General features: G+C 51.2%; 1 protein-coding gene across 1 annotated transcript in view; it reads left to right on the top strand.

Moving 5' to 3' along the window:
* The first annotated feature begins 5,189 nt into the window (after positions 1 to 5,189).
* Positions 5,190 to 10,938, top strand: part of TRIM62 (tripartite motif containing 62) — a 28,623-nt gene continuing 22,874 nt past the window's right edge. The window contains exon 1 of the mRNA XM_007468701.1: positions 5,190 to 5,597. Within this exon, the coding sequence (XP_007468763.1) occupies positions 5,190 to 5,597 (408 nt within the window). The remainder of the gene's footprint in view (positions 5,598 to 10,938) is intronic.

The following is a 10,938-nucleotide window of genomic DNA, read 5'->3' as shown; positions in this document are numbered from 1 at the left end:
TTCACAAAGGATTGACAGGTTGAAGGGGAGTGGCCATTGAGAAGTCCCCTTGGAGGGACTTTCTTCCTGGTGTGGGACACAAGGTCCCCCACTGAGAAAGAAGCAGGGGTGTGTCTGTGGGGCTTGAGGAGAGAGGCAAAGGTTTGGCATGATGGGGAAGGGACAGAGGAAGGGGCGCTAGCTGGATGGTTTATAAAGACCATTGGGTGGAGCCAAGGGTCCAGATTTGGCCCAGCTCCAAGGTCCACAACTGTGGAATCTTCTCCAGCAGCTGGGGGTGGAGAAGCCTGTGCCTCTTACTTGCTTTGGCTTTAGGCAAGTCACGTCACTCCTCTGAGCTGCAGTTTCCTCATCTGCAAAGGGGGAGAAAAATGACAAGTCTGGAGGGCTGCTGTGAGGATTAAATAAAGCCACGGACACCAAGCACCTAGTGCAGTATCTGGCGCACAGGAGTGACTCAATCCATGTTCATTCTCTTGCCCCTCCCCCTTGGACGGGACTGAATCAATGTTACCTGGACAGAAGGAGGCATGGGGGTTGGTACCTCATATTGATGGCTGCTGTTAGACACAACTTTAAATACAGGTGACTCTCGACATTCATGTAGTTATGTTCTACTAAGTTGCTGCAGAGACTGAAATAGGGAATATTGAATCATTGTCCCTTGAGGAAATACAGCGTTAGGTTCCTGCGAGCCTCTGGCCACATTTTCGTCAACCGATCAATACATAACCTTGTTTTATGTGTGTTTCTGTTTAAAGACGCCTTATTTAATATATGTCGTAGATTCATTAACGTTGAACTCATGGCCAACAGCACTATAACTCATGCCTGAATGAAGCTTATCAAACACACATATTTTCTCCCCAATGCCCATCACAGCCTTCGTGCACTTGGGAACACTAGACAGCCCTTCAGTGCCACGCTTGGGACTTATTTTAAAACAGCAAAATCACCAACAAAAAGCCCCAAAGTGAGAAAAACGTGGCATGGAATAGACCACAAAAAGTTGACAATGTGAGAGCTGAAAGAAGGCAGAATGTCCCCTGGTTCCACCTCTCCTGGGAACATGTGTGCTGGGCAATCTAAATTTTTGCCACCCTGGGCCTGTGTATGTCCACAGATGACAGTGAAAACACCTCAAGTATTGATTGGGGGTTCCAAGTAAATTTGAGGGGTAGGCAGACTTGCAAATACAGAGTCCATGAATAATGAGAATCAACTGTGTCTTTCTTTTTTCTTTTTTTTTAGTTGAAGCATAGTTGATTTACAATGTTGTGCCAGTCTCTGCTGCACAGCAAATATTTTTTCTGATTATACAATTAAATAATAAACAAACAGAGCTATACAGTGTCATAATTAAAGTCCTCCCCCTACCCTAGCCCACAGATAGACACGGTTAGGATTGCTGTAGTGTTCTACAGATTTTTGCTATACACAATAATGCCTGTGAGCATGGGTAGGACTGCGTGTGTCCACGTCTGTGTATCTGTGTGTATTTGGGTCTCCCTTTTTCTTTTCACTCAACAACATCGCTTGGATAGCTGTGAAAAAAACTTTTTCTAAACTCCTGATGTTTTTTTTAGAGATGAATAGAAGTGGGTGGCGTACACTGCAGACAGGATCAGGAAGTCTTGGTTCAGACCCCTCAACCACATCAGGTTGGGGAAACAGATCCAGAAAGGGCAATGACTTGCCAAACTTAAGTATAACCAGTAGTCTGCGGGAGTGTAGTGTTCAGCATCTTAATGGAGATGGGGTAAGTTTACAAGAACAACAGCTAGAAGGGTGAAAAGACTAAAAGCTGGAAAGTATTGTGAAGGGCCCAAGAGACTGTGACTTTCAGCCAGAGAAAACCGTGCTGTTGGGCTTCCCTGGTGGCGCAGTGGTTGAGAGTCCGCCTGCCGATGCAGGGGACACGGGTTCGTGCCCCGGTCCGGGAAGATCCCACATGCCGCGGAGCGGCTGGGCCCGTGAGCCATGGCTGCTGAGCCTGCGCGTCCGGAGCCTGTGCTCAGCAATGGGAGAGGCCACAGCAGTGAGCGGCCCGCGTACCGCAAAAAAAAAAAAAAAACAAAACTGTGCTCTTTACACTTCAGAAGATATTGGTGCTGGATATTAAGAAGAACTTAGCTACTGAAAGGATTTAGACAATAGCATAAAATAGTACCAAAACCTCTTCTAAAAACAGCTGTAGAGTAGCATGGGGTAGACCAAGCTGCTGCAACAGAGCCCGAAAATACAATGGCTTCTAGAAAATGGAAGTTTATTTCTCATTCTCTAGTCCACGTTGGTGGGTGACTCCACTCCATGCAGTCATTCAGGAACCCAGGTTCCTTCCTTATCTTTGCTCTGTCAGCCTCTTTGAAGCATTACTGAAGCTGGGTTCCTTACACATCTGTGTTTCAACTCGAGGCAAGAGGATATGGAGCACGGAAGAGCAAAAGCCTTAAGGACTATTTCTATTTACTTTTTATTGGAAAGGATTTAGTCACAAAGCCACACTGAACTGCAAGAGCAGCTGGAAAATGCAGTGTCTGGTGGACTAGCCAGTTCTCCAGGTACTATATTGCTATAGAAGAGGAGGGTGGATTACATGTTGAATTAAATGAACCCCACTGTTTCATCCATCATCAAGCCTTTTTTCGTTTCATTTCAAATGTTTCAATAATTTAGACCCTGCCTTCTTTCCAAAAAATAATTGGACATGCATATCAGTGCATCATTTGGGATTCTTATGTTTACCAAGAGACAGCACATTGCTATTAAACCTGCTTAAGAAATAAGATGGACCATCTCATATATCCAAAAGTCTAGGCTCTGCATCAGTGCACTAGCTCCTCTTTCCCAGGATTCTCCCCACCTCTGTCACGTGTTGGCTGCATCCTCAGACTGAGAGCAATTTCCAAGTATCACCACCAAACACATCCACATCCAGCAAAGGGGGCAGACTGTTTTTGAAAGGGAAGAGACCCTTTGCAAAAGCCACCTCCCTGCCACAGGCTTCCCCTCTGGTTTTTCAGGCCAGACTTGCATCACAGGTCTAAACGCAAACCATCACTGGTAAGAGGAGTGCAACCACCATGACGGACTTGGACCAAACGGGATTTACCGCTAGAGCTGGGCTGAGGTCAGCCATTCCTTGGTCACGTGGGGAAGGGGGCCACCTGCACAAAATCAAGGCTCTGACTGCAAGGAAAAGTCAATGAATGGTTGCTGCATGAGCTACCAACTTGTTTCTGGCAATGATGGAGACATGGAACCAGACAATGATGTGATGGAGGACACATAAACAGCAGAGGCATAAACCTCAAGCTTTTTCTTAAATTGTGCCTTGATAAAGTTTAACTCCAGTGAAGATATTGCTGGAGGAGCCAGGAACTTGGGGGAGCCGCCCTCATGCCTCCTTCCTTCTCACCCCGTATTCAATCCATTACAAAATTTCGTAGTGTCTATATTTTCAGTGCCCTGGTCTTCTCTCCTTATGCACTCTCATGGCCCCAGTTCAGGTCTCATCTCCCGCAGGCACTATGACAATGGTAATCTACTGGTGCCCAGTCTCTCTTCCTGAAATCCACATCTTTGCTACTGTTATTCAGTGGCATACTTTCACTGTTCAAAGAGCGCTGCACATATGCAGACACATCAGAAAGCTTCCCCGCCTTCATCTTGCTGATGGGATAATGAGCAACTCCGTGCTTCCTGAAACCCACATCAGACCAGGTCATTCCCCTGCTTGAAAGCCCAAAGCTTTCAGGAAATCCATCACCATGACCCTCAATGTCCTCCACCTCACCCTAGCCCCTTTCCCACCCCACCCCCAACAGTAGAGAACCACTTGCACTTCCCCAAATGTGCCTTGCCCTTTCATGCCTCCATGCTCTTGCACATGCTGCCCCCTCTGCCTAGAAATCCCTTATCCCCTCTCCATCTGGCATACAAGTCAAGGTCTCCTATTACTCTTCCTCCCTCTCTCCTTCTCCCTCCTCCCCCTTCCACCTCCACCCCCACGCACACAATATAGCACTCCAGAAATGTCTGCTGAGTGGAGACAACTCCTTGGGTCAGACGTTAGTCAGGACCAGGGCTCTCCAACTTCCCTAGCTAGCACTCCTTAAGAAAGTGAAGAGGAAATGGGACCCCAGGGCTTCGGAGTGTGAGGGACTTGAAATTGCTCTAAGCAAGCAGGGTATTTCTCGAGTTTTATCTTTATATTTTATGCAAAAGTTGTATTCTATGCAGATTAAACAACATATCCGTGTTTGTTTTAATACAAAATATTTTTCCCAAATCTTCACACTGATGATCCAACAAGATATGCCTCCTTTATTCGTTATCCTCTCAAATTAGCTGTTCCCCAGCCCCCATCCGCCGCAGGGACCCCAAGCGAGACCTGGATGTTGTTCCAAGTGCACACCCTGAAGGAACAGCTGGGTTTCGCAACCCCGGGAGCTGGAGAATGGTGGGGGCGGGGAGGGGGGGTCAGCTGGCTGCAGGCCGGGCCACGCCCCTCCTCTCCCCCGCCCGCCGCGGGGGTGGAGTCGCTGAGGCCCCGCCCTCGGGGGCGGGGAGGGAGCCGCCTCCGCCGGCTACTCAAGCTCGGCTGGTTCCGGGTTGAGAGGCTGCGCTCGGACCGGAGCAGTGGCCGCTGAGCCGGCGGGGTAAGGGGCCGCCCGGGGCCGGGTCTTGGGGCCGGGATCGGGCAGCTGAGCGTGCTCACAGCCCTCCTCTCCTCTGCCGGGCTTCCCCTCCCCGTGAATTCCCCATCCCCAGCTTCTCCCCCTCCCCCCCACGCACCCATACCGGTATTACAGCCCCCCAAGGCCTCCGCCCCCCTCCTAGAGCCCCTTCTCCCAGCACACATCCCTTCTGACTGCCCCTTTCCCTAGAAGCTTCTTGCTAGGTGCACCTTCCCTCAGACACCTACGGCTCCCTCCCTCCAGCACCCATCGCTCCGGGTCACCCTCTGCCTCGAGACCACCTTCCTGGGCTCGCTTCCCGGGTAGTCTCTACCCCACACCTCTTACTCGCGTTACCCCACTCCCAGACAGTACCCATTCCTTCTCCTGTAGCTCCTGCTTCTCCGGGCCTGCTCCCCGCACCCATCCCTAGGTGCTGCCCCCGACAGCGTCGCGCTCTCCAGCCGGCCCCCTGCATCTCGGGGGACCCTCTCCGCCGTCCCCGGCGCCATGGCGTGCAGCCTCAAGGACGAGCTGCTCTGCTCTATCTGTCTGAGCATCTACCAGGACCCGGTGAGCCTGGGCTGCGAGCACTACTTCTGCCGCCGCTGCATCACCGAGCACTGGGTGAGGCAGGAGGCTCAGGGCGCCCGCGACTGCCCCGAGTGCCGGCGCACGTTTGCCGAGCCCGCGCTCGCGCCCAGCCTCAAGCTGGCCAACATCGTGGAGCGCTACAGCGCCTTCCCGCTGGACGCCATCCTCAGTGCACGCCGTGCCGCGCGACCCTGCCAGGCACACGACAAGGTCAAGCTCTTCTGCCTCACGGACCGCGCGCTGCTCTGCTTTTTCTGCGATGAACCCGCGCTGCACGAGCAGCACCAGGTCACGGGCATCGATGACGCCTTCGAGGAGTTGCAGGTGAGCCGCTTGGCGGGCCTGGGGCAGGGGCGGGGCCGGCCCGGGGGCGGGGTGATGGTTGGACCGCAGGCAGGGCCCAGTCAGAGTTGCCATGGGGCGGGGCCGCCGGCAGGGTCAGGGCCCTATCAGAATTAGGATGGGGCGGGGCCGCGGCGAGGAGGCGGTGTGGAGGGTGGGGCCTTGGGCAGTGCTCACCAGGCGGGGTCTCAGAGAGACCTGAAGAGGGGGGTGGGTGGGTCCATAGTTGGGGAGAGATCACCAATGGAGTGGAACGGCAGGGACAGATGAGGTCAGAGCTGAACCAGGTACCGCCTGGACAAGGTTAGGGACGGAGCCGAATCAGAGCTGGGCAAGGGCAGGGCCACTGTAAGGGGTCATGGGGCTGGACCTGGAGACAGGACCCACGTAAGAAGGGTTCAGGACTGAGTTGGAGACAAAGACACAGATGGGGAATGGGACAAAGTCGGGGCTAGACAGGAGGTGGGGCCGCCATCCGAGGATGAGTCTGGACTATACGGAGTAGCTGAGCTGCAGGCTTTGGGGCACGATGACCCGGGGTTCAATCAGGTATGCATCAGGGCCTGGGGAGCAGTACCTGGGCTAGATCGCTCTGGGCAGGTCAGGGTTAAATCTAAGAGAGGGTCTAAATGAGTGTCAGCAAACTGCTGAGAGAGCAGGTTTGGGTGCCAGGGGCTAGGCTGAGGTGTATGAGGGGCTAAGGCTGGGATCAAGTTCAGATACTGTAAAGACCATTCTGGGTTTAAATCACAGTAGAGGCCAAGTTGAGAGTGAGGACAGGACTTAAAGACTCAAGATTTGGAGAATAAGGCCCCGAGGTGAGGTGATTCAAGAAAAGCGAGGGAGGTGGACCTCTAGAAGTCTCCAGGGACTTTTGGTGACCTCCTTCGCTCTGTCACCAGCATCAGGACCTTGAGGACTAAATGAAACAGTACATGCACAGTAACCTGAACATAGTCAGACTAGGACTGTAAGTGGTCTCCCTTAAGCCTTCCTGTCCTCACGGACTAACTCCTACTCAACTCTCAAAGCCCTGCTCAAATGCCCTCTCTGTGTAAGCCTTCTCTAAGCTCCACTGGCCAAAACAATAGCATTAGAGCTGCATCTTCCCAATCTCTGTTAATAAGTATAATGTTTTTTTAAAACAAAGAGTGTTCCAAGATTAGCTACAGTGGGGATATATAGGATATTCTCTATACCCTCCTTGGAGGATTCTCAATGTACATTTGCATATTAAAGGCTTGGAGAAATCTTGTAGCAAAGAAACCCATTTTGCTGTGTTCAATAAAATGATTCCCAAGGTTATTTGAGCCTGGAATCTTTTTCTCAAGCTAAACCATTTAAATCTAGTAGCCCCCTATGTTTGGCCTTGGGATCCCAGGCTAGCACACAGTCCCCAAGAGAAGTCTCTTAGTCATCATATCTATGGCCCCAAAGCCTGCCACAAGGCCTGGCCCACAGTGAACATCAGTAAAGGCTGAATGAATGACTAGTCCTGACCTGAGCTGGCCCAGGCTGTGGAGCCTTCGGAAGAAGGTTTTTGACTCCTTAAGCAGGAGCTAAATAACTATTTTCCCTGTTGTAGGGGGTCACACACCCCCCCTTATACATGAGTCTCTGTGAGCCAGCCTGCACCAGCAGATGCCCTGGCCCTATTAGGAGAAATGACTCCATGTTCACCTTACCCGCTCCTTGTCCCTTTAATCCCCAACCACCACTGACTCCCTTCCAGTTTGGCTGTTTGAGGATGGAGAGCAAGAGTTGGGGACTCTGGGAGCTTGCACAAGATTGGCATTGACCATCCACCCCCAGAGCCCCTTGTAAACCGGGGTTAGGCACTGGTATCCCCATCTCCCCGTCTATGAAATCACATGAACAGGGAAGAGGAGAGAAGATTGGACAGGACTAGGTGCAGGTCGTGAGTTTGAAGGGACTCTGAAACCATCTGCCCAACCTCTTCATTATGTAGATGTGCAGACTGAGGTCCAGAGAGGTGATGTGACTTACCCAAAGCCACACTGCCGGACAGTGAGAGCACCGGCCGGGAAAGCTCAGCCTGACCCCGGCTGGATCCCGCCCCTCCTGCTCACCCCCTCCTCTCCCTGTCTGACTTGCTAGCTGGAGAGAACTGTGTTCCAAGGCTTGGTTCCCTTGTCCTCAAACCAGGAAATCCAAATTATTGTGTTGTGGTTTTTTTCAGTCCATTCCATGACCTGGGGCAGGCAGGAGAAAATGAACATATATTTTCCCCAAACGTTATTGAAACACTGTCATTCTTGGGTGAAAAGAAAAAAAGGACTGCCACTCACCCTCTAGTGTACTGTCCTAGGGTCAGTCACACTTGGGTTCCAAACCTTCCTTTAGCACTGTCTGTGTAATCAGCACATGGAAGCCTTGATTCTCTCGCCTGTAAACCGGGACCAGGGTGATTCTTTCCTACCAGGATTTTCATGAGGCTGACCTGAGATGAACCTGTGTTGAGATGCCTGGCACTTGGTAGGGGCTGGATCAGCAAGTGCTCCTATTCTTTCTCCTTCTACCTCTGAGAACTCATGTGCCCAGCTGGGCAAATGCCCAGAGCTGCCTCTCACTTGAGCAGGAGCTCTTGCTTTGGTGCCTCCTTTGGGCTTGGCAAGAAAGTAGCAGAGAAACATGCCTCCCGCTGGAGAAGTAAGCTCCTGGGTGAGGTTCAAGCCACTCCCCACCCTCCCCACCCCACCCCCTCTCTTCGTGGGGAAGTGGGGCTCATTAGCTAGTTATGCACTGGAAATGAGGCTGAGCCTGCCCATCACACCCCTTCCTCTCCCAGCAGCTGGTGGTTTGTCCCCAGGGCTCCTGGAGCCTTGGACCCCTCTCCTGGAGAATAACAGACTCAGAGCCCGCAGGGCCTTGGAGATTTCCTGATGCAAACTTCATTTGACAGATGGGGAAATGCCCCAGGGCAGGGGGGACCTTTCCCAAGGCCTTGAGGCCAGAGGAGGCTACTCCTCCTCACACCCGGCTGCTTAGCAGTGGCCTGGAGCTTTTTTCATTTATTATAAATCCTGGAGGCAGCAGAGCGGAAAGGTTAAAGGCTCTGGCTTTGTATTCAGGCAGCTCGAAACTTGCACTCCTATTTTCTTGCTGTGTGACCTTTGGGAAGTTCCTTATCATCTCTGAGCCTCAGGTCCCTCATTCACAGCATGGGAATAATGGGGTTGAATTAAGTAAGATGACATTTGCAAGAACTTGGTATAGAACTTGACACATAGTAAGCACTCCATAAATGACAGCTCTAGTATGTTACATCATATTTGGCACTATTGACATTTGGGGCCAGATAAGTCTTTGTTATGCAAGACAATCCTTTGCACCATAGGATGTTTAGCAGCATCCCTGGCCTCCACCCACTGGATGCCAGTAGCACCACCCACCCCAAGCTCTGACAACCAAGAATGTCTCCAGGCTTCATCAAATGTCCTCCAGGGTCAAAATCACCCCTGGCTGAGAACCCAGGCCTACAGAAGTCCTACTCAGCTTTCTAGGCTCAGCACAGATATCACCTCCTTCATGAAGCTTTCCCTGACCTGCCAGGCAGAATCGCTTTGTACCCCAGATTCCAATACTGGGGTCAGATCCTGGCATCGTCACTGGTAATCTGTGTGTCCTTGGTCAGATCACTTCACTTCTCTAAGCCTCCACCCGCTCATCTAGAACATGGGGATAACATGACCTTCCTGGGAAGGATGTTGTAGGGGTTAGGGAGGCTGTATCAAAAGTGCCTGATGCTGTGCCTGGCACACAGTAGCACACGACAATTTTTAAATATCTTTATTTTTTCTGATTATAAAATTAACATAATAAACAGAGCTATATAATGTAAAAGTTAAAATCCCCCATAATTCTACCCCTTGGAAAAACATGGTCTTTTTCTTAAAGATTTGCTTTATAGTTCTACAGAATTTTTGTTGTGTAAACGGCATGTGAGCATGTTTTGTGTGTGTGTGTGTGTGTGTGTGTGTGTGTGTGTGTGTGTGTGAATGTACCTTCTCTTTTTTTTCACTGCTGAGTACTGGACCATAGAGCAAAGAGGATGGAAGGAGCCCCATCTCAGAAGGGTTTGGGGGCTTCTCGGCCAATACTTACTGAGCCCTAGCCCACTGCCTGGGACTATACTAAGTGCTTTTCTGGTATTGCCTCATTTAATCTTCATAACACCCTGTCGAGTGGGTACTGTAATTTATTCTTTTTACAGATAAGAAAACAGAGGCTCAGAGGAATTCAGTGACTTGTTTGGTCACCCAGCTGGTAAATGGCAGGGACAGGATTTGAAGCTTAGCTAACTGGCCACACATGGCCTTGGAGCTGCCTCTGAGGGCTGGGTAGCTGTCTCCTCCGCACCCTGTCTGTCTTTGTATTTTAAGTGTACTCAGCACAGGGTCAGGCTAAGGACACAGTCTGCCCGTGCCAGCTGATGCACCAAGGGCAGGTGCTGGCTGTCATCTTGCTCAGGCATGGCATCCGGCTCTCTGGCCATCTCAGCTTCCTAAACTCCAGAGGAGGGATTGGATGCAGTCCCAGCCACCCTCTCCAGGTCTCATGTGACCACTGGAGCCCTTCCCAAGGCCTCCTTCATGCCAAGGGAGACAGCAGTGGATCAGCCTGGGATGGGAGCCCTGAGGAGTTGGGCATAGGGATTCAGAGACGCCAAGGCAGCCACACGGGGAAAGAACAGAGCTGGGGGACTGGATTCAAATCCTGGCTCTGGCTTCTTCCAGCTGCGTGGAAGGTGCTGCCTTCTCTGCACCCTTTCCCAACTTGAGAAATGGAAATAAGAACAAAACTGTCCACTTAATGTATAAAGAGGGAGAGAGAGTTGCTGCCTATCCAGAGACAACTGATGTGAAGGCGCTTTATTTTGTACTGTGGACAGGGAGGCAGCCAGGTTGTCTGTGTCCTGGGGAAGTTACCCTGATGTTACTTTTCCCAAGAGAGGGCAGGATTTGTGTGCAAAGAGCAGCTTCCGTGGGGGTGAGGCTGGCAATGAGTCAGACCCTGGGCTGCTGTTAGCATCTCTACTTCCCTCTTCACAGGTGTCTGTCAGTCAGCAGCCAGGAAAGCCTGTTGGACACCTTGGCTAAGCACAGGCCACGGTGTCAAAACTTAGAATTGAAGTTGGGGCCCCAGGATGTTTATTTTCTAGAGAGAAAAGTATCTGGTAGGAAGTGACAACAGAAACAGTAACAACCCTAAAAAAAACTCTAGTCAGAGGGTATTGGACCCTTGTTATGTGCCAGGTGCTGTTACGGGCATTGAATCCTCACAGCAGCCGTTTTCCCTTTCC

Source organism: Lipotes vexillifer, unplaced genomic scaffold, assembly GCF_000442215.2.
Source record: "Lipotes vexillifer unplaced genomic scaffold, Lipotes_vexillifer_v1.1 scaffold1261, whole genome shotgun sequence".
NCBI lineage: Eukaryota > Metazoa > Chordata > Mammalia > Artiodactyla > Lipotidae > Lipotes > Lipotes vexillifer.
The sequence above is the reverse complement of the archived record's forward strand: the minus strand, read 5'-3'. Positions and strand labels throughout refer to the sequence as shown.